Source organism: Halichoeres trimaculatus, unplaced genomic scaffold, assembly GCF_033239565.1.
Source record: "Halichoeres trimaculatus isolate MK-OKI-2021-1 unplaced genomic scaffold, fHalTri1.1 fHalTri1_scaffold_19, whole genome shotgun sequence".
Lineage (NCBI taxonomy): Eukaryota > Metazoa > Chordata > Actinopteri > Labriformes > Labridae > Halichoeres > Halichoeres trimaculatus.
The window spans coordinates 96,879-121,027 of record NW_027437197.1 but is presented as its reverse complement, the minus strand read 5'-3'; the positions used below and the strand labels follow the sequence as shown (position 1 = coordinate 121,027).

The window sequence follows — 24,149 nt, the reverse complement described above, 5'->3', positions numbered from 1 at the left end:
AATGCGATTATTGAAAATACAGAAGAGCAAAATTTATTTCAATCAAATGCACAGTTTTTTTTTCCTTCAAATGAAACGCAGCTGTTGGCGAAGATTGCCCCAGTTTACATTAAAATTTACATCGCATAGTGGGAAACAAAAATCCTGTCCCAATGTTGGAAGAGGACAGACGTACTGTCGGCTCTTTGAAATCAGCCACTTTACAAAAAACGCTTTTACTGGGCTTGTGAAATCTCAGCTGCTGGATTTTGGTTTGGGGTTAGGCTTAGCTAACTTGGACTTCTTACTTGCCTCCTGTTTTCCCACAGAGACCAAACTTGTACAGTTTGAAAGCCTGCAGCCACAAATATGGGTGTCATTTTCAACTTTTTCATATTTAAACATTTACAAAAAATAAATTCTTCACTGATGTTTAGAAAAACTAGTTTTCTAAGGCTCACCCACAAAAACAGTCCAGTCCTGTTAAATTTACATAGGGGAGTTGAACACTGTTAAAAATTGACCAGTTATTTTACAAGGCCTGACATTTTCATGTACAAAGATTATTTTCCTCTGTCATGTTTTCACCTTTATTACTGCTCAATGAATTTAAAATACAAAGTCACAATGTCCAATATCTGAAATAATCAGCATTTTCTTTTTAAAAATAGGTTTTGGTTAAAATAGTAGCCTGCAGGTCACCATTATTGTCCTGGGGGGTAGATTAGAATAGTTAAACATTTCCTTAAACGGTGGGAAAATGAAAACTCGGATTCTGCACAAAGAGCCAATCCCTGGGGCAGACATGACCACAGGCCCTGTGCTGAAGATATTCTTCGTGCTCCAGCAGGAACAGTTGTAGTTGTCCTGCCTGAGGATTATCTAGGCGCCATTGGTAAACACTCAGGAGTATGTTTCTTGAGATTTGTATGAATGAGAGGTAAAGCTGTCTCAGTGGAAAGCTGCGATGGCCACAGCGCTGAGCCCATAGCTGGTTTCTGGTACTGGGGCCCTAACCCCAACTACTTATCCTAATCCCTAAATGAGGCGGGGGTATCGCTGTAAATTATACACTACCACCACCACCTAACCCTCACCTTTAATTTCTTCTGAAAAATAACTCACCATCACTGCTGAGCAAAGGAACAGTGTTAACTGCAAAAACTGTTCATTACTACATAAAATGAACACAGAGGAGGGAGCTGGTTGGTCTTAAAGTTTAGTCCTACACCATCTGGGTAGGGTCTGTAGCCCCTGTTGCTGCAGTTCCTGCTTTAACTCCCAGCCGCAAGACTTTGCAGCTTGTATTCCACCTCTTTCTGAGACCCCATTTCCTGTCTCTCTTTAGCTGTCCTATCAACAAAGGACAAAATGTGTGAACACACGGATTAAAAAAGCAGAAACCACAGAACTAAAGTCAACATTTTGTACAAATAAAAAAATAACACATTAAAGTTTCATTGAGTAATTTACACAGCTGCATATTAAAGTAACACTGTCAAAATGATGAAACAGTATAAAAACAATATGTTCAGACAATGAATAACTCTGTATGTATATATATATAAATAAAATCTACAACACCTATTAATTTCATTGATGTTGTGCACCTGACTACACACTGTGTTGGGTGACTGTGATCAGTACTGGTGGTGTGCAGTTTGTTGACATATATGTCTCACAATTATAAAACATGCATATAAAAAATGTATGAACCAGACAGAAAAGGCATGACACTGTCAAAATTCTGCTTGAACAGTGTGTTTTGCTTCAGTAGACCACTATGAAGAGGGCAAAGTTAAAAAGCATGTAATGTAAACAAGAATCTAGGACATAAACTGTTTCTGATGCTGACCCTGAAAGGTCAGGGGTCATGCTAGCCAACATCAACAATGGATGACCTGCTGATCATTTTTGCAGCAGCTATAGGACCCATATATAAAGCAAATGGGATAAAGTCATACACTGTATAATATATGGACATGATATCTGTGACATCACCAATCTGCTTCTGATCTGGGTTTTGAAGCCACTTGAAAGTGGGGGCCATGTTGAAAATGCTGACCCGATACTTAGGCTCTCTGCCTCCTCACAGACCTGTCAGTCAGCTCAGCTGTTCCCTTTTAATGGAAAAACTTCTGATTTTCATACCCTGTAAACGGATGAGTTACAATAAATCTTTCCTGCATACAGTGATGATAGAGAAGCGATCTATTACGATCCAAGCTGTGAACATGTTTTTTAATGCTGTGAAAATAGGCCTCATGTGCTGAGGGTGTATGCAACATCTGGTCTTTCTGCAGCTCAAATCAAATTTCCAAAAACAGCTGTTTGGGGCGTTCACACCTCGGTTCAACCTCCATTTCTCATGCCCTGATGTTGCTGCTTGGATCGAGCGCAAATGGTCCAAGGTCAGACATGGCAAAACAGAACAAGTCACTTGAGTTAGCCTGGTTCCAGATTGAGGATCAGGAGCATGGGCACAGAAACAATGAACGAAAACCGTCAAGAATTATATATGGACATGAAGTTTTTTTTGAGAGACATTTTGATATTGTCCTGCTGGAGTGCAAGTTGTTCATCACCCTGTTCTTGGTGTTTTATTTAGATTAAAGACATCCATCATTATGATTCAGAACATTTCATGTTCAGGGTTAGGGCAGGTGGACCCTTATGATCCACCTGCCTCCTGATACTTTTCTACTGTAATGTTTGATTCTTAATATGATGCTTTAGAATCCAGGAGCTCTGTTTAGTTAATGCTGTCTTTCATTAAAAGATCACTGCTGTTTTCACTTTCTTTGATCTACTACATCACACTTTATAAACCTGCACAATAATGTTGATAGATGGACCCAAAAAACAACAATACAGACATGATTCTGATTCAGGTTTAGGTTGTTTGGCTTGGCATAATCCTGTGCTCTTCAGTGTACATGTGGGTAGCGTCACATTAGTGATATTTAATATGTTTGTACATTTTCTTTTCACATTAAAAACATTCAGGCTAGCTTCCCTTGTTTCCAGTTTTTGTGCTGGATAAGTTCATGGTTTGCTGAAAAGTTTCACATTTGATTGACAGAAAAATCTTCTGGATAAATTATAAAACTTTTACCATAAATTCTAACTTATTCTTTCAACGTGAAGTGTAATTTCAGATGAGTCATTAAGAATCCTTTGAATTTTTAAAAGCCAGTCTTAATAAACTACCATACTTCACACAATACAAAATTCAAATAGCACCATGGACTAAAAAATGCAGGTTTTCCAGTGCCCCTATGAAAATCTTTAGAGAGTAAATTGTGCTTCATGGGCAGAAAAAGTAGAGGGAGATGTTTGTTATATTTCAGTTATCAAACATCTGAGCAATCACACTATTTACATATTCACAGGTATAAGTTCTTCCATGTAAAGTTAGATAGGATGTTGTGAGACGAAACTGATGATTCCCCTAGAAAAGTTCTACTGAAGACAGGTGAGATGTGTCTGCCAATACTTCAAGTAACAGGATGCGGTCCAGTTTTCCCACAGGGAGTTGTCATATCACGACAAAAAGTGAACACGTCTCTTGATGTCTCAGCCAGCTCACCCAGTCAAGAGAAGGCACCGAGGAGGTGGAAGAACAGTCAGTACTTCTGCCCAAAGAGGTGGGTTAAGGGATGGATCCATACATTCCCAGATGATAGAGGGCTCATTAGTCTGGAGCTCCAGGTGATGAACGAGTGGTGAGTCCTCATCGGCAGCTTCGTGTTTTTAACCATGCATGTTTGGAAAAACCTGCATCTGTGCAGCAGAAAAAAAGATCAGTATGCACAAAAATACACTCCAGACCTACTTACATTTATGCATCTTAGAAATTTGCTCCTGATGTATTCACCTGATCAATAGATGGCTCAGCTGAGCATTAAGTTAGCATTACATTACTGACTCTACTGGTGGAAACATTTTGTCACCTTGGTACAGGGACAAGCTGTTTCCACCAGCTTCAGTCTTTTTGCTAAGCTAGGCTAACTACCTCCTACTGCATTTTCATGTTTAATGTACAGACATTAGGGTGGAGTCAATCATGTAATCATGATCTAATCAATAATGGCACAATTACAAGACCTTACAGGAATCATTAATATTTGAAAATTCAACCCCTGCAACACTCGTTCATATCTTGGAGAATCTGAGCAAGTGCAAAGTCCAAAAGTGAGACTCTTTCATTTATCTTTCTTGCAGAAAGTTGGCCAATACAGCGACCTCTGGTTTATTAGTATTGTCAGCTGAGAGGTGCACTGTATGACAGAAGGGATTACAGATCAACCACATTTCTGTTCAGTCTGACCCTCACTGAACCAAACTTCAGCCTGATTTTCTTTACTCTTAATGCTGGTTTCAGATTCAGTTTAATTTGAGGTTTTCTTCTGATGAAGCATGTTACTATTTTTATACAGCATGTGCCATTAAATTAAAGCCTATGCTTTGATGTTTGTTTTTGTTAAACAGAGATGGAGCTCTAATCCAAGCAACCACTCCATTCCCTTTGTTTTTTAGAAGTAGTTTATGGTAAAGTTCGCCAATTTGCAAGCCCTAAAACCCAAAACCAGGGAACCAAAGTAGTCTTTGTGGAAAGATACCTCGTTGTTCACAGGAGAGGTTCATGCCTGTACAGAGGAGCTCTCTCTGCGGGTATCCAGGACACTGCAGGAGAAACAAACAAAACACAATCAGATTTACTTCTTCTGAGTGAAATTTCCACTTTATTAACTCAACAAAAACAAACCTTTTCAAGTCTATTTGGCATAAAAGTGATCAGTATTGTTTTTTTACCAACAGTTATACCACACTTCCTTTCCTTTCCTTTGCTCACGTTTCTTTAGTGTGTGTTGATCTTATTGTGGTTTCAATGGAGAAACAGGAAAAGCACTCACGCTTGATGTTGCCGAACAAAATCAGCAAACTGTCGGTCCTTAGCATAGAGCTCGATAATGCGTATCCTGTCCTGGATTTCCTGAAGAAACATGTGAAATCATTTGTGTTAGAAACATTTCATCACACAGAGATGAAAAACACACCAACTGGCTCGGTCTAAGCTTTTACATTCTGACACATTAAAACCAGCAAAAGAATAAATGTCAGTTAGTGACAGATCAACATTACAGGAAAAACAGCCTCATACCCTCTGAGAAAGAGCACACACACACACACACACACACACACACACACACACACACCTCCTTGGTCAGTTCACTGTTCTCATAGATGTGTCGTATTTCCTCGCTGCTGAAGTCAGTGGAGGCCTCGGCGCTGGCACTGCTGTACACCGGGGCTTCGGGGTACCGGCGGTAATAGTGGCTGTAGCCCGTCGTGGCCTCGCTCTCATACATGGGGTTGTACTTGGTTGCCCTTTCCAGAGATGGCAGGCTCTCAGCTCGCCTGTGGAGCGTCACAGAAACAGACAAATCGGTTCCTCTTGGCCAAAATGCAAGTAGGTAAAGCAAGCTGGAGTACAGGTAGACGAAGCTCATTAACCTGCATTAACCCCCGATTAAGCCAAGCATTTCTGCTGGATGTATGATCTAATCTTTCAACCTTTTTTAAGTTGTTAAAAGCTTTTTGGAAACAGATTAGCACCATTTCAGATAAGTTAAAAGACTGAGTTTGTAAAAAGGTTTCTCTGCCAGCTGCTTCATGAAACGCACCACGTCCACATGGTGACCCATAATGAAAGATACACTTGGTGTTTGGGTCCGAAAGGGGAGAAAGAAGACGAAGAGGATCAAAGTGGGATGATGTGATGAAAGGAAAGGTGACAAAACAAATGTTTGCCTCTTCTGCTATTCGCCCCAGGGACACAAAGATGATAAAACCACGAATCATCTCATTCCTTCTTACAGACCAAAAACAAGTTACTGCGGGGAGAGAAAAACGAACACCTCTCTGATGAAATGAAGCAAAGGGTGTATGAATAAATGACTTTCACTGTTTATCTCATATAATAAGTGTTTCACCTGCTATGCTGTTATCAGGAGGATTATCTGTTTAAACATGCCTTACCTTTTTGAAGTGCATTAAACATGATGCTAACATACTTTTCATTAAGCTGCTACAAATTTCCAAATGCTTACATTCTGAGCCAGGCTATGAACTTTACCAAAGGTGTTTCATTCAGCCACCTTTGTGAAAAACCAACATCGACCTGAGGGCTGCAGCTAGGACTGTTTCAAATACAAGCTGATCGTTCTTCTTAATTTTTAATATAGAATAAGTCGGTAAAATTAAGTCCAAGCTGAAGAGCTGAATACAGACTATGTTCTGCTGAGCCTCAATTCATCGTCAAAGCAAAAACTCTTCAGTGTCAGTGTTTCAAAAGTGGATGATTTCCCTTTATTTATGTAGGACTGAATACATCAGGATGTCTTAAGTTTCAAAAACAGCTATCAGGTCAAACAGATGAAAGGTTTAAGGTGGATGTGGTAGTTTTACAAAATTTAACAAGAACTTTGTTGAATACAATACTAAAGCTTTTGTCAATTTCTTCAAATCAAGTTACTTTTTCTCTTTAATTGAGATGTTTTGTCCTGTGGTGCTGACACATCAGGTCGAGGACCTTAACAACATCTGTCTCTTTCAGGGTACAGTGGTGGTTTCTCACCTTATGGGGTCTTCAGACTCATCCTTGTCATACTGATCACGCAACGTCCTGGCCAGAAAGAAGATCACTCCGGAGGCCACCAATAGGAATCCGGCCACAGAGGCAATAGCTATGCCGACCACCAGCGGCTCAGAAACGTACTCCTCGCAGTGTTCTCCTCTGTACCACCAGTTTTCCCCAACACGACACCTGAGACAATATTTCCAGAAAATATTAGCAATCACGTCCAGTAATTCCCACTCAGACACAACCAAGAGGGAGAGCATCACTCTGAATGAACAAAGAATGCAGAAATGATCAATTCAGTTTCTCTTTTTTGATAACGTGCAGAGTGACTCTTCTGTCAGGCTCGTTTGAGCAGTAACTGCAGAACGACTAATGATCTTTAAATATTTATCTCCTGATAGTTAATCTCCTGAAGTAGTTTTACTTGGACGATGTGTATCCAGTAGAGCCTGCTACCGTCTGCATGTTTGCCTCTTCCCTCACATATGCTGATAATTTCCTCTAATCCCCACCCACCTGCAGATGGCGCCCTGGCCTGGGATGATGTCACACTTGCCGTCGTTAAGGCAAAAATCTGTCTGCAGCTCACAGATACTCTGACAGGGAAGGCCATCCACACTGAAGTACCCGGCACTGCAGACACACTCCGCCTCCCCAGACCACTTGTTGACTTTACACTCTGCGTACTCGTTACACGCCTGGAACTTGCAGGGATCTGCTTTTTCACCTGGAGATACAGAAGCAGGACCTCTATGAGAAGCTGCAATGAATCAGATGGCTGCAGGTTGTCGCTAACTGAGGCTAAATAAGTGTACATCTGTTTTAAAAGTGATGATCTAAATATGCATGTTATTAATTCTTTAATCTTAGTCTCTGTAATACAGTTTTCATGCATGTCGCCCATTTGGTCACATTTACAAAATATCATCCAAAACATAGAACCAACTCGGAGAAACTGTGTCACGCTTTTTGTTTGTTCATGTAAACAAAGGCTCATTTAATGGTTCCCCTTCTTCCTGATGTTACACACACTCTTTACAGAATGCTCTGTCTTCTGTGTTGCAGCCTAACGAAGACGAAAAAGCACAACACTGTTTTTGTGTGAAGACTCCTGGTGTTAAATCAAACGCACTAAATTATGGAAGTGCTCTGAGAAAGTCCAGGTGTGCCTGTGCATTGATGACTGTTAAAAAAATAAAGGAAATACCATTGTGCACACAGTGAAGCATCGATAAAAAAGAGTTTGACTTGGCCTCTGTCCATGAAAGCCATGGCTAAGTCATCCCCTGCTGATGTGGTAGAGCCGTTTGCTTCTTAAGCTGGAAAAGTGTCACGAGAGGGATACACCAGTCGTGCACACCAGCATTTTTAACACATTAACATGTTTTAGAGTCTGACATGAGCAGCAGATTTAGTAAACGTGCTGAGATAAGACCAATTAGGTCAAAATTTGTTAGCACTACAGAAAAACGGATTTTAGATGAAAAGCAACACAAAAAGAGGTCATGGCACGTGTGTCTTTTTTTTATTGACTGAAAAATTTCTCCTCACAGTGGACTTCATTTTCTAGATCTTGTTGTCCAAAATGTCGATGTTGATGTGCTCTACGCTATCCTGAAGCTATCCTGAAGCTATCCTGACGCTATCCTGAAGCTATCCTGACGCTATCCTGACGCTATCCTGAAGCTATCCTGAAGCTATCCTGAAGCTATCCTGACGCTATCCTGACGCTATCCTGAAGCTATCCTGAAGCTATCCTGACGCTATCCTGACGCTATCCTGAAGCTATCCTGAAGCTATCCTGAAGCTATTCTGACGCTATCCTGATGCTATCCTGACGCTATCCTGAAGCTATCCTGACGCTATCCTGATGCTATCCTGAAGCTATCCTGACGATATCCTGATGCTATCCTGAAGCTATCCTGACGCTATCCTGATGCTATCCCGAAGCTATCCTGAAGCTATACTGATGCTATCCTGACGCTATCCTGAAGCTATTCTGAAGCTATCCTGAAGCTATACTGATGCTATCCTGACGCTATCCTGACGCTATCCTGAAGCTATCCTGAAGCTATCCTGACGCTATCCTGACGCTATCCTGAAGCTATCCTGACGCTATCCTGACGCTATCCTGAAGCTATCCTGACGCTATCCTGATGCTATCCCGAAGCTATCCTGAAGCTATCCTGAAGCTATCCTGACGCTATCCTGATGCTATCCTGAAGCTATCCTGAAGCTATACTGATGCTATCCTGACGCTATCCTGAAGCTATTCTGAAGCTATCCTGAAGCTATCCTGAAGCTATCCTGACGCTATCCTGACGCTATCTTGAAGCTATCCTGACGCTATCTTGAAGCTATCTTGAAGCTATCCTGACGCTATCCTGACGCTAAGGTGCTTCTTCTCTTGATTGGAGCGCTCATTCAAACACTACAGAGTTCCCAGTTAATAACCCACCTGACTCCACGTCCAGTGAGTACTTATCGATGGCCAAGTTCATGGTCTGGTAAGCTGTGTTACAGAAGTCTTCAAGGATCAGGTAGACAGTACTGGTCACACCTTGTTGAACGGGCTTTCCGAATTTCATGCGACTGTTCACCACAATGCTCCCGTTCCTGAAGTTCAGGATCTCAAGGTTCTCAAAGTTAGTTAGGTTGGACTGCAGGTAAGGAACCAGCTGAGAGAAATGACAAAATGTTGGGTTAAAAGAGAAAAATCAGAGCCTCTGGCACAGCGTAAGGAATGATAACCATACTTTCAATCTATTTTTACCAGCTCCAGGAAGCGTTGCTCCAAAGCTTTGTATTCTGGAGAGCTCTTGTTGAAGAGATCCTCTGAAAAGATCATGTTGGTCACCCTCAGGCTGAAGAAGACCATCAGAGCTCGACCAGGGTTTGCAGGCATGGCAATACTGACTTGGTCTGTGCCATGTGCCACACTAAAAGGGAAACTGGTGCTGCCATCCTCTGTGTGATTAACCAAACCATAACCGTACTGGATCAAATCATACTCCTGGTCTCCAGTGGTGGCATCGTCAGGTCCTTCGTTAACAGTCTGGATCTGATGAACAAAACAGTGGATGGATAACGACGTTAGACTTTTCACCTTCAACAATGACATAACATGTGTCCTCTGTCGTATCAAACTGGACCAAAACACAGGCTGTTAAAAGACTCTTGAGTAACACAGTAAAACTTCATTAGTTGTTCAGAGACTGAAGGTGAATTTCTGTGTAAGCTTCCTGTAGAGTCCACTCCTCGTACAGACATTTTGCCCTGACGCTGGTCTGCTTCGATGTATCAATGACCAATGGTCAGGGTGAAATGGACTTCCTGTTTTCCAGGGGCAGGTCTGCTCATTACTGTGCTGAAGGCTTTGATCTGAATATAGCAGCCAGGGCACATTAAAAGTGGAAAATATAGAGAACGATATCTTTGTGCGCTGACTGTGTCACTGTGAGCAGCCGTGTTTGGACGCCTGTCCGACCGCTGTCCACAGTGCACTCACCAAAATAAAGACTTTTAAATCTCTTTGGATTTGATGGGGTTAGTAAAGAGTACACATCTTTTTCAGCAGGTGTGTTTTTTTGGTTTAACCACAGCCTTACCTTGGAAAGTGGAAACCAACAGCAACTCACTGAGTCTGTTTTTTATAAGTGTGGTATTTGCTATGTCTTTGTATAGTACTGCCAATGTTGGCAACATAAACTCTTCGAGTCTTTGAAATTGTTGCTGAGTTATGTAAAATGTGAGAATTTAAATTTCTTCTGAACCCTTTGATTTTTTTATTTTTTGCCTTTTTTCAACCTTGGACTGTCTCCTGTTACCTCCACCACTGAAGGGATGATGACGTCAGGTTGGCCCTCATGGACAGGGTTGATGTCAGAGACTCGTGTGAAAGGGGACTCCCTCTCTGGAGACAGGGCGGTTGGTTGAGGAGGACTTGGAGTGCCTGTCACTTGCAGCTGTATCTCCTCTGTGTTGACCAGTAAGATTTCATCCTCTGCCAGATCCTCGTTAGAGATTGGTGGAGCCTCCACAGCCTTTTCCTCCACTGCAGGTGCTTCAGGTGTCGTCTCCTCCTTCACCTCACGTCCCTGGCTCTCTTCAAGTACAGGTATCTCAGTGTATGTCTCCAGCCCTGGAGCTTCGGTCACAACTTCTCCAGCGTCAGGAGGTGGGACCACGGCAGGTAGGCCTTCCTCAGTGGTCTCAGTTGATAAAGTGGAGATCTCCACAACAATCTGGTTCAGATGTTCTTCTTCTGGAGTTGAACTTGTTGGATTTTCTCCAACGTCAACAACCTCAGCTTTCCCTGTTTCAGCCCCAGAAATTTCAGTAGGTTTCGTGGTGACCTCCACATCTTCTACACCAGAGGACTCGACCTCGACTGGGGGTTTGGGCAAAAGTTCATCTTGGAGGTTCTTGATCTGGGGGGTGTTTATATCTTCTTTCAGCATCAGACCCTCCTCTTGAATGCCTGGAAAAACAAACATCTCAACTCACATCCTTTATTTTCCATAAGCTACACAAAAAAAATTAATTTTGTTTTTCAGGCAAAATCAAAAAACAAAATTAAAAAAAAAAAAATTTAGGAAATGATTTGGTGGCCAATTTGCAATAACTTAACAGCCCATCATGGGCCGCGGCCCACAGGTTGGGAATCACTGCTCTAGGCCTTCTGCGCCCCCACAGAAATGGCTTTAAACCATCATAACTGAACAGAGCATTAAGGGGAATAAGTTGCATGTGTGAGTTGTGACAGACTCACTGTGGACCTCAGGCGCAGCAGTTCTCAGGACAGGTGCAGGAGACACCACCGTGCTCTCCTCCAGGACGATGACGTCGTTCTCGGCTGTGGCCTGCAGGGCCCTGAGAACCTCCTCTTTGTTTACCTCTTCATTGTGATCTCTGATGATCATGACCTCCTGTGGCTCATCTGCAGCTTTGACCTGCATCACAATCAGCTTTTGTTATCTAAACCTATTTGCACCATGACCCCATAGTGTGCCACGCACAGACATTTTGATCAAGCAGCTGTTTGGAGTTTGTAGGTCAGTCTGATCAAGGTTCCTGCTGCTTCCTGTAGATGAGAGTGCAGAGCACTGGACATCTCTTATTAAATGAGTGTTTGAACAAATGTATGACATCAGATGTTAAAATCATAAAATAACAAGTAATAAAATAATGTTGAACTATAAATGAAAGAAAATGTATTTTCAGGGATTATAATGAGTAAGTGAATGAGTAATCACACTTTAATACAGTACTCTTGTTTATTTCAAACATGCATGTTTTGTAGCCCCTTGGCTCTGTATTTGTCCCTGTTGCTTTGTAATCACTGCCTATCTGATCTAACTGATGGCCATCTTGGATTTTTCTACCCAACGTCCTCTTAAATATTTCTATATATGAAAAGTTCAAATGACTAAATCACAGTTTAAGAATGCTTTACCCTTCGAGGTAAAAGGACAACAACGCGTAAACATTTTAAAGACTGTAGTTTACAAAGAACTGCATAAAGTCAACCCCTACCCTAACCCATACTCACTGTTACTTCACAGTTTTAGAGAAGAATAATTGTGCATGAATAAAGGATTTGTGTCGGCTAATAAAGACCCTTTTCACCTGAATCATGCAAGGAGAAATAAAATGTCTGAGTATATTATCAACAAATAACTGGCACATGAACTTTCCAGCTGTCATTTATTTAGCTGGATGCCCTTTTGTATGGAGATAGGATAAAAATGTACTGTAACTTTATTATTGCCTCACATAAATTCAAATGTGGCCTAAAATTAACAGTAGGCTTTCAAATGTGTCACTAAACTCTGTAACCATCCATAAAACGTGCAGACTCAGCTCTGCAAGTATCAGCTCAACATCCAGTGAAACATTAACCGTGATCAGCGTCACAGAGCTCCTTCTACCACTAACACCCCCACCTTCAGACAGGTGGAGGAACATTTACTCGGTCCCACTCCGTCACTATCTGTGGAGTGGTGTCCTGTAGCTTCTCACCCAAAATAGCAGTGGATGATTATAGAAAGAGCCCCAGTAATCCTCAAAGCCTCACGTCATCCTCTCTGGTGAGCTCATCCCCTGCCTGCTCGCGAGTGGTCTGGAGAGCATCACGAGCCAGCTCCATTTTCCCACAACATCAGTCTAAGCAACCGGCAGCTTATCGAATCAAAAGTGACTTATTAACTTCAGAGAAGCATCAAGAATCTGGATTCTGCAGAGAGACAGATGTTGAGCTGTAGAGGTAACCTGCTACTCACCGCGGCTCCTCCTGCCGTGTTCAGAGTCTCAGGAACCTCAGACACTGTGGAGCCAGGCGGGAAAAAGATCAATTTAAAGGGATGTACAAGAGGCATATGAGCAATAAGAAAAATACAATAATTACCTACAGGTGTCTGAAAAATTCGAAATTATTGCCATTTTAGCTGTGGCTTTAGTTTGACAGCACAGGGGTAAGTTTTTACATTAAGAGTTTAAATCTGGAGCAAATCACTGTGCCCAAAGTTCATACTTCATCAGCACCCAAGAAAAAAACACAAAAACATAAGATGGCTTCAAGTTACCCGTTAGTCAAACACAGACGCCACACGACAGTGTTCAGCCTTCATCTGTCAGTGACCATTTCATGAAAAATGGTGCACTTCACTGAAAATATACAGTCTTTATTCACAGGATCACTTCTTCAACCGTCTTCAGATTTTGGAGAAAAGGCCTGGCCAGACTTTGAGTACATGTGGTTATATTTGTAGATAGATAGATAGATAGATAGATAGATAGATAGATAGATAGATAGATAGATAGATAGATAGATAGATAGATAGATAGATAGATAGATAGATAGACAGACAGACAGACAGACAGATCGATAGATAGAAAGATAGATAGATAGATAGATAGATAGATAGATAGATAGACAGACAGACAGACAGACAGATCGATAGATAGATAGATAGATAGAAAGATAGATAGATAGATAGATAGATAGATAGATAGATAGATAGATAGATAGATAGATAGATAGATAGATAGATAGATAGATAGATAGATAGATAGATAGATAGATAGATAGATAGATAGACAGATAGATAGATAGATGGGGGAAAAGAAGGGAAAAACGTAACTTTGTAATCAGGTTTGAGGACGCTGGGAAGAACAACACCATCACAAACACCAGAGGTATGAAAAGAGAGTGACATGTTTGGTGTGTTGTACTCATATAAAAGATTAAAAGGTGCGCTCTGACTTCAATCATCCCCCCAAGTCCTTCTTTGCAGACTATTTAGTGATGAGGATTTAACCCCCAGAGAAGCTTTTTGGCTGATACATTTTATCAATCATTCACCATCCTCCTCCAAGGAAGGCGCAGACAAAAACAAAGCAGATGAGACCATCAAAGGCATGTAATGAAATCAGTGTTAGATCTGATGTGTCTATTTGCTCAGACATGTGGGTCAGGGTAATCACTGCCATGAAGGTTGAACAAACAGCCCGAATGATGGCGTGTGTGTTTTCTGTTGCAGGGAACATTTCACAGACTCTGCTCCTGGTCTTACCGCTCTCCAGCTCCGGTGGCTGCATGGCTTCAGTGACAAAGTTTTTGATCTCGCTGATGGTGAAGACGGTGGGACGCTTCAGCTCCATGACCTCACGGTAAGAATTCTCCACCAGGTTTGACTGCAGGGTCAGGTAGTCCATCTGCTCACTGGTTGCTCCGTTTCCATCCACCACCAAAGTGACGGCAAAGTCCACCATCACACCATCTTGCCTGAGGTACAACAAGCTACATTCAGTGTCTGAAACATTGTGGTTAGTGTCAAAGGTAAAACCTCCAGTGACGATCTGAGTTACATACTTTTTAGATTTAATGTATGCATGTGTGCATATGTGTTTTTGAGACTTGTATCTTCTTATACTGACGATACAGTTTGTGTTGATGCATCAAACTGAGTTACACTAAAATGTGTTTCTAATGAAGAACTGGACTGAAGATTTAATGCTTTTATCAAGGATTGTAGTATCAGCTTACTTAAGTGTCTCAAGTAATGTTTTCAGTTTTATCTGGGAGAAATTGGTGGCATCTCTTCTTAAGAATATTTGTTAAAAAAAGATTTCCCTTAAAAAATAAATCATACAAATAAATTCATCTTATAAAATTTGAAAACTGATTGAGATTCAAATGAACAGTACAGATGAATCACCCCCAGCATTTCAAGTCTTTGGCGAAGCTGGGTAGGACCAATCAGTCAGTCAGCTGTTTCCTTGATTCGCCGTCTTTATGCCGAGCTGAGATCAAGAGCTGTACGCTGCAGCTACACTGGTACCAAACTGGGATCTCCTCCAGAAAAAAACAAGGTCTTCAGTTTTTCCTTAGGATGAACATTTGAGCTCAAGGCTTTTACTTGACAATACTAATAATTAATTGTCAGTTTTATATCACACAAGGATTTGAATTTTCACCACCCCTCTGGTAGTTCAGGGCCACATCACTCACATCATAACCATCTGACTTCTTCACCTTTATTTAATTCTTTAACTCTGCTCCTTTGCTCCACTGACACACAGTACGGTCTTCCTCTAACCCCACTGTGAGTTGCTAAAGCCCAGATAATCGTCTCTATGGAGGAGCACCTGCTCACACCGGTGAACTCATCCTGATCCCACTTACCAGGTGAGTGACCACACTAAGACCATTAACACAGGCAACAAGCAACACATTTATGCACGTGCTCACAGGGGACCGCAGGGGTGGACGAAGGTGACGCTACGCACACTCCAGCAGGTCTCGATAAACAATGGCTGATGGGGATCTGGGGGGCTTACACACAGGCGGGATGGGAGAAGTATCCAAGGTTAACCTGAACTTTTGACTCACCCTTGGTTATCTTTCTCAGGTCTGCAGACAAGGGGTTAAAATGTGTTAGTGGAAAAAATGAGATGTGGCAGCAAGAATGAGAAGTTTTTCCTTTAGTCCAGGATGACAGCAAAGAGACTGACCTGAAGTCCAGCACAGATACACTCCTAAACCCAGGGAGTCCCTCCAGAGCGTCTGTAATCTGCAGGAGGAAAAAAATATTTAAGCAACTTTTGTCAGCTGCAATGTTCGAGCTGAAATATAAAACACATTCACTCAACCCTGACAGCACAGTAAATACACAGAAACAGACACAGCACACAGAATACACAATTATAAAGACTCATCAGTTTCAGTGGTGCATCATTTTATCTGCCTACAACCTGTTAAAAGTTTGTTTCTTATTTTAATAAAGTCTTCAATAACTTTTGGTGTCAAAGAGGTGTGAATTTCAAAGAACCTTCCCCAACCTCCATCATTAACAGACGGACACACTGACTGTGACGAGGGCGTTGCTGTTGTTTGCATGTTGAAAAAGGTTTTTGTCCTCACATGTCCGTGTTGAAGGAAACAGAGAAGAGGACGTCAGAAATGTACTGAATTGTCCAAGTTCCTATGAAACCGCTTTAGTTGTCCCATGCATTTCCCAGAGTTCACAATGCATACAGCAAAACCTTGGCTTTTTTTCAAAGTACTGACCAACAGTTAGGATCTAACTGCTGCTGAATTTGTGTCCTTCACGGAGCCAACATACAGTTTCACTAAAGGGTCGCTGACAGAGGCAGCTGGAGCCAGAGACAAACCTTTTCATCAAGCTGTTTGCTGAGTGTTTGGAAATGGAGACTGTTTGGATCATCCAGGTTGTTGTTAAAAGTCTCCCCGGTCAGGAGGATGCTGAGCTTTACCACCTGCTCCAGCACAGGGGGGGTCGGAGGCTGCATGGCAATGTCATTGTCCTGCTGTGCAAAGACGAGCAGATTAAAGACGCTCTACAGATGTGTTCTGATCCAAACTAGATCTGAGTCACCCTGGCCAAGAAAGCAGCAAGTCATAGAGCACAGTAACAAACAACACAAAACATGACATCCAGTGTTTAAAACAAAATGAGCCAACTAAGCATTTACAACCTGATGCAACATCCGCTCACATCTTCAGCTCGCTCTGAAATAGATTCATAGGACGAACTGCTGTCACCCTTGGCCTGACTCACTGGCCTGAGGAAATCAATAAAATCATGCTGCTGTAGCTGAGCTAAGCTAACATGAGCATCTGTTCAGCTTGCAGCTCTTTCAGATGTAGTTTCCCACAGTGCAGCAGAGTAATTATGACTTTCTAATAAGAATCTAATTCATGAAGCGTTTTACTATCATCTGGCATTATTTTTCAATAAAGGGTTATTTTCTGCTTTTTTTATTTTCTAAAGGCTGCTGCTGAGTAACAAATCCTATTAGGGAGGCCGACAACATTTTATCCACTTGCTAAGTTTGCTTGCGTACTTGCAGACACCAAACACAGCATTACAGACACAAGAAAATCAGCTGGTGTTGGTTACAGCATAAATCTAAAGAGACTAATGAAAGTAGTGGCTCATTCTGAACATTACTACAACAGTGTGAACCTAAACCTGTCAACAATCTGTGAGTACGTACTGAGCTGTCCTCCGACACCGGGACGAGGTAACTCGCCTCCTTCTCCACGTTTTCTTTCATGTGTTCTTCGAATTCTTGGAGTGGGTCAGGCTCTGGGGACACAAAACAAAAAATATAGGATTATTTTAAAAAGCTTTTCCTTTGACGAGCAGTGACCCCCCCCGCCCAAACACGCACAGACACAGACACAGACACACACACACACACACACACACACACACACACACACACACACACACACACACACACACACACACACACACACTTAATGCATGAGATGACGAAGGTGGAAGAGGCCCACAGCCAACTTGCACACCAATGATAGAAATAGACCAACTGGGCGAGCAGATGTTTTTAGTTTGTGAAAGGTTATGAAAGGAGGAAGTTTATGAAATAGGAAAAAAAAATTGCAGACAAACAACAAAAAACTTGTGACACTGACCAGTTTCTGGGGGCTCGATAACTTTTGGTGTCTCAGGTGTTGGAGGACTGTTAAACAGAAAAGTGAAGTTTAAAAAATCTTGGTTCGTTGATTACTTCGAAACAATAAGATTAGAAATATTTTGGTTTTACAAATATAAGTAGGATATGAAGGATATGACTATTTTATTTTTAACCACAATCAACAAATCCATAAACATGCCAAACATTCATCAGTAGATGCCCTTAGTAAGTCCTTTTTGTCCCAGGGTTAGGGTTATATAACTGGTCTTATGGAAAGATAAACTGTCCTTAAATTAAGAAGAAAAGGCTTCAGGGATGTATAACTTTCTTTATATGAAAGTCAGATGACAAGACATTTATCACCCTCAAAACGGTGTTAGGTGTTCTCATCAAAAGCTTCACCCAGAGTGTGGGTCAGGGTCAGGGTTAGGCCCACTGCCATTAGCCATAGCCCCAGGTGAAACCACAGTGGGACTCTCAAACCTTCACAGAAAGGTGAATGAGGGTGTGTGTGCAGGTTGTAATTATCTTGTGGTTCGTTGCTGTTTGTTGTTGACAGTGGGACAGAGCTAAGCAATGTGAACGCGGGTGTTAGCTTCTTTATAACCAAAAGATATGATACAATTATAAATCATTTTATCAAACAAACTTCAACCAGTAAACTTAACAATTTTACTTTATATTTTTAATTATTAATGTTAAATTACACATTAAAAATTAAGTTTAGAAAGTTTAGAATACACCATTTTTTCTTAAAAAGATCAAAAGTAGGGAAGAACTTTTATGACACCACAATACAAAGAATGAGACCTCTAACTCTAGCTGTATGCTAGCTGTATGCTAGCTGTATGCTAGCTGTATGCTAGCTGTATGCTAGCTGTATGCTAGCTGTATGCTAGCTGTATGCTAGCTGTATGCTAGCTGTATGCTAGCTGTATGCTAGCTGCTTAGAGCCGCCAGAGCCAAAGCTCCTGTTGGAACGATCAGCTGGATGTTGATGAGACGATCCAGGTCAGACACACTAAAAAGCTCCAGTCCCCTCGTTGGTGAACCTCTGGTTGGTTCTGCTAGTTGTTTGTGGTTTTACTTGTTGATTTTGTGTTGATTTCATGGGATTTGTTGATTTTGATTTGAAAAATAAAATGATGTCAATGTGGCATGACAGAGTGGAAACAAATAAAGGTGCAGCTCAAAAAATGAAGATGAGGTGAAAAAGTTCTGTTTTTTCATTTCCCTTTTTTAAGTTGGATTACTTTGGTCAGTAGCTCTGACAGATGAATAAAAGCCCAAGAATTTCAGCCTATTTCATTTGAGTGAGTAAACCCCTGTTTAACAGGTGTGGACACTGTTTATATCTCAGTCCACGTCAGTTCAGCTGCAGTTACACTAACCACTGCTGGTTGGGGTCTGGGTTAGGGTTAGGGATAGGGTTAGGGTTAGGTTAGGGTAAGGTTAGGTTAGGGTTAGGGTAAGGGTTAGGTAAGGTTAGGGTTAGGGAAAGGGTTAGGTAAGGTTAGGCTTAGGGTTAGGGGTTAGGTTAGGTTATGGTTAGTGTAAGATTACGGTTAGGGTTAGGGTTAGGGTTAGGGTTAGCTTTGGGTTAGGGTTAGGGTTGGTTAGGGTTAGGGTTAGGGTTAGGGGTTAGGGTTCAGGTTAGGTTATGGTTAAGGTTAGATTAGGGTTAGGGTTAGGGTTAGGGTTAGGGTTAGCTTTGGGTTAGGGTTAGGGTTGGTTAGGGTTAGGGTTAGGGTTAGGGGTTAGGGTTCAGGTTAGGTTATGGTTAAGGTTAGATTAGGGTTTAGGGTTAGGGTTAGGGTAATGGTTAGGGTTAGGGTTAGGGTTAGGGTTAGGGTTAGGGTTGAGGTTAGGGTTAGGAAGAGTGGAAAGGCTCAGAGTAAAAGCTGATTGAAGTCCATAGTGAAGTCTCCAGCGTCAGTGATGCTTTGAGCCACTGTGTTCCCTGAAGTCTGGGGTCGGAGCAGACCTTTAAAGCTAGATCTGGCTTTAAGCAGCAAAAACTACCACCAAAGGGTTGGCGATCATGACATCACAGCGCTTGATTGGCCAGCTAACGCACTGAACCTGGGCCCAAACAGCACCTGTTCGGTGTTTGCCAACAGGAAGAAGCACCAGAGGCAGCAACACAGACGAGCTGAGAGCTGCTTTAGAGCAGCCGGGTCCTCCGTAACACCTCCCCAGAGCCTCAGGCCGAGGCCCCATGACACCTCACTGTGAGGGAGCGATCTGTGCAAAGGAAGCTCACACCAGGTTCTGGGCGTGTTATTTTACATCCATTTCCTAACGATTAGATATGAATCTATTTGAATCCTTGAACCCTAACCCTTACCCACTAGTAAGTATTGTCAAATTTAGAGATACTGGATTTCTAATTTCCATGAGCTAAAAGCCAAAATTCCTCAAATTCCAACAGAAAAGACTTGAAATATTTCACCTTAAATACTGAGACTGGAATATTTGAAAGTTTTTGAAACAAACGACAGAGAAAGAATGATTCGATATGTTCCTCTAGATTCATCAAGGTCAAAGGTTTTCTGAAGACTTGAAAACAGGACAGCTGCACTGCGTAACCTCACACAGTCCAGACGTCTTGTGTTCAAATCTTCAGAAAAAGAAAGAAGATTTTCACCAAACTGTATTTTTAAGCTGCACCTGAATAACATAAGGCTTGGATATTAGCCAATCTAATGAAAAAAAGAGAAAGAAAACAAAGGGGAGAATGAATATGATACATCTGAAGTCGAAATATGAACAGGTAAGGTTGGAGAGCTTTGACAACCTCACCTGCACATATGTTGCCAAGACCTGGTGGGCGCACTACAGATAGGGAAAGATGACACGTTTACAAAACACACTGAATCAGGAGATTGTATTTTTTGCCCATTAAAATGTTGAAGTAGATACTGAGCAAAGAGCTGGAGAGGTACTTTTACCTTTGTAACCCTGACGCAGACGTTCTCTGGGGATAGAATCAGACAGTAAGATATAAGAATATATCAGGATTGGTACTGTTTCCAGACACTTCAGTTCTCCACCAACCTTTTTAACCAGAGCCTGGTGCTCCTCTGATTGGCTGAAGTAGGTGCCAACATCTTGTGCCGTGACTGCGCCATCCTGGCATTTGCTCATCCAGCTTTGGTACTCGTCTTGCTCTGGCAGCCGGTCCCAAAAGATCTTGAAAGCTTCCCATATGGTTTCCTGGCACACTACACAGACCAGACAAAGACACCATTGTCCGAGAAAAACATTTGAACCTCAGGATTTTTTAGGTCAGTCTCTCCAACATTGAAAGGTGCATATTTTTCTCATGGGTTGTGGAGTGAAAACACCTTCAATCAGTTAAAACTATCAGACCTGAGTGAGAGAAACAGGAGGCTGTTTGCACGTCAACCTCCTGACAAACATTTTTCCCTGAGTCAGCCTGCTTGGCTCTGAACCACAGATAAACAGACACCGTATTCTCAGATCGTCTCTAATCGACACGATGAGGCCGAGTGAGTCACCAGGGGTCAGCTCCAAATCCAAATCTAGCTTACTCAACTTTTCACAGAGTCAGACCGTCTCCTGGCACCGGCCACTGTCTTTGTCTATATTTGGCTGATGAGGAACGATGTCCTTGTCTCTGAGCGCTCACACAGAAACACTGTTATATTCTGAAAAACAAACACAAATGTTCCTGCTTTTTTTGGCTCTTCAATGTGATGATTTCTGTTTCTCTGTGGATGCTTTCATTTCATGACTCACCTCGTGAGGCCAAAAGAAAAAATAATTTTGACCCTTTTCCTCTAAATACAATATCACAAAGTGAACAACACCGCCACACTTGGCCAGGACACTCTTGTAAAGGAGGTTTTTAATCTCAATGAGTTTCTTTTCCTGGTTGAAAAATATGGAGCTAACGTGAATTCTTTAAACGTTTGTGGCTGAATATTTAATGCTCGGTTACTGGCTCATAGATTATTCTGTTATTGTTCTTCCTGCTAAAGAACTTGATGTTTATATATTTAAACACAACTTACAAGTTAAATTGTTTTAAAGCTTTAGAAAACATTTAGTGACATGAAAATAAAGTATTCCCGTCAGCTGAATACAGCTGCTCTTCTCAGCCTTCCTTTATCAGATCAGCAATTAAATAATCAAGCCATTAATTCATCAATTAGAGTCCGTGGCTGGCACGTAGCCGAGCGGGCAGATTGGGTTCAGCTTGTTCCAAGTGTCACATCTTCAGCCGCGGGTTCATCGGTGCGTTTCTGTACAAAGGGGGAGGGAAGCGTGTTTTCCTGCTCAACATCTGCTCGATCCACAGGTCCACAGGTGTGTCTGTGGTTCTGCTCTGTCGGATAAACTATTAAAATCAAAGATTGACCAGATTGTGTTTAATGAGTGGCACAAATGAATTCACAATCCTCCTTTTTTATATGGGAGCATAGTTTTTAAATCCTGCTGTTGGATGTGGTGACCAGTCTGGAGGAGTGATACAGTGTCATCGTCCTAAGTCAGAGCTGTTTGTGTTGAGCATCTGAAACGTTTCTGTGGGTGAATAAACCATGGTGTAGGTGAGGGTTGAACTATCGTTAGCAGAACAAGCTTCGCTGTGTCTGAGGCATGAACGTTGTAGACTCCACCTTTCTGAAAGGAGGGCTGCAGAGACTTAGGGAGAAAAATATCGTCTCTCTGAGTCTGTTTTTATTTTCAGAGCTGGACGCTTTCCAGAGTGGATCCAGTCTGTCCACAGGGAAACAAAGTCCTGGAAATGAGTACAAATCAGCAGCAGGGTGAGTGAGAGCAGGTGTTTGGTTTGTGGTTTGAGCTGACCTTGTAAGGACGCACATCTTCCACATCCAAAGTTGACCGCGGTCTATTTAAAATGCAAATCTCATAAGGCTTAATTGTGCCTGGTGTCCACACAGATGCCAGTTGACATGCTGCAGGAGTTCTCCAGGTAAATGCAACAAAGATTAACAGTCTTGCCTTTTGGACAACTTCTTCCAGATGCAAACTGTCGATGAAGATGACTTTGAGGGTCTAACTCATCAGTTTGATTTTGATCTGCTGTTTCAGCGTGCAGCAGGCTCAGGTGTGTGCAGTGGAAAAATCTGAGTTTAAAGGACATCAAGTCATTTCAGTCTTACCTCTGAGGTAAAAGTAGCTGAGATGGTTTGCAGCAACTTGCTCTGCAGTCTCTTGAGCACAGAGTTTGACTCCACTTGGAAAAAAGATGTTGCGTTTCCGTCGAGAGACTGCAAGGTCATCAAACGATATCTGGACATTTGATGCAGGATGAACATCTAGAAAGATCTCAGGGTCCGGACTGTGAGGGAGACTCAGGTAACCCATGGCTGAACCTTCCTGTGCTGCATCTGAAGGACCACCAACACAACAACAGAGTCAAGACTCACAATCTGGAAATGAAATCAAAGCGCCAGAAACTTCTGACTTTCACACACATACCTGTCCTGGTGTCAAAACACTGAACCAAAGAACTGAAGAAAACAGAGGAGAAAAAACATCCCCACGGTACGATCCTCATGTTAATCCGTGCTTGTGCTTAATTTTGAGGACTTGGAAAAGGATCAAGTGTACTTCCTCTCAAAGTGTGTAACAGCAACAAAAACAGCTTCTTACAAGTTTGCATAGTTTAGAAGTCTCCAGGTCCAAAAATCATCAAGGCGCACAGAAAAGAAAACACTCAGCAGCACGACAACAAGCTGGTTTCCTGGTTTCCTCTCTGCAGCTGATGGGAGGTGAATCCCATGGCGCTGACGGCTCCTGGGTCAGGTAGATTGGCAGATGGCTCCAGGAGAGAAGAGGAGTCTTTAATGCCCTGTAATCCTGTTTACTCTAAGCCTTCAGGAGAGCTCGCCAACAAGTTAGTGGAGCAGTGAAAAGGGAAGGCACTTGGACTGGAAGAAACTGGAAGAAACTGGAAGAAACTGGAAGAAACTGGAAGAAACAAGCAAAAAAAAGCCTCAGAACCAGAGAAAGACTTTAATTCCTGGGGATGCTTTGGCAATATGCAGATTTTTGGCCAACAGTTAAACATTTTTTGCATTATTTGCTTAAAAAAGATGTGAGCCTTAAGAAAGTACACTGTACACTGTAAAAACAAGTTACAAATCAGTCACAGGCCGTTTAATAGTTCATCTCTCACAGAAAAAAGTTGTCATTTCTCTTCAGCTCTTATGAGCTCTAATATTTTCTCTTCCTGAATCCATAAAGATCCAAACAAAGACCAAAGCTCTGAAGTTCAACGCACAGCTCCACAGACACACACGGGCTCAGTGTCAGGGGGGTCTGGCGTCTAAAGCGGCGAGCTGCAGAGAAAATGGAATCCTCTCAGCACGTATTTATGTATGTTCATCAGTGAGAGTTGTAGAGATTAGTCTGAATTGACCTTTGACCCCAAACACTTCCCTTTGGGTTCATCCTGATTATGAAAGGGTTAAAGTCAGGGTTCCTGTCGCTGTTTTGACGAAGCTGCTGCTGCATGGAGAAAAGAAGAAAGGAGTTAAGACAATAAACTAATATTACCACTCATCTT

At 42.0% G+C, this 24,149-nt stretch overlaps 1 protein-coding gene across 1 annotated transcript; it reads right to left on the bottom strand.

Annotated features, from left to right (window-relative positions):
• Positions 1 to 70: 70 nt before the first annotated feature.
• Positions 71 to 23,138, bottom strand: impg2a (interphotoreceptor matrix proteoglycan 2a). Its single transcript, XM_074695264.1, has 21 exons — positions 23,060 to 23,138; positions 22,741 to 22,968; positions 20,631 to 20,814; positions 20,393 to 20,425; positions 17,589 to 17,635; positions 17,147 to 17,238; positions 16,301 to 16,456; positions 15,641 to 15,699; positions 15,519 to 15,539; positions 14,200 to 14,411; positions 12,907 to 12,950; positions 11,397 to 11,577; positions 10,453 to 11,105; positions 9,399 to 9,686; positions 9,084 to 9,303; positions 7,142 to 7,352; positions 6,620 to 6,808; positions 5,199 to 5,400; positions 4,896 to 4,975; positions 4,602 to 4,665; positions 71 to 3,762 (listed from the first exon to the last, which is right to left on the bottom strand). Exons 1-20 carry the CDS (start codon positions 23,136 to 23,138, stop codon positions 4,623 to 4,625), a joined length of 3,222 nt encoding a protein of 1,073 aa, XP_074551365.1. The 3' UTR covers positions 71 to 3,762; positions 4,602 to 4,622.
• Positions 23,139 to 24,149: the final 1,011 nt, after the last annotated feature.

Excerpts from the sequence above, each read along its gene's own strand:
- impg2a (XM_074695264.1), bottom strand. The coding sequence starts at position 23,138 with ATGAGGATCGTACCGTGGGGATGTTTTTTCTCCTCTGTTTTCTTCAGT. Across the intron at positions 17,636-20,392 it reads TCTTGGCAACATATGTGCAG|TCCTCCAACACCTGAGACAC; the intron begins GTGAGGTTGTCA and ends TCTGTTTAACAG. Across the intron at positions 15,700-16,300 it reads GCAAACAGCTTGATGAAAAG|ATTACAGACGCTCTGGAGGG; the intron begins GTTTGTCTCTGG and ends TTCCTCCTGCAG.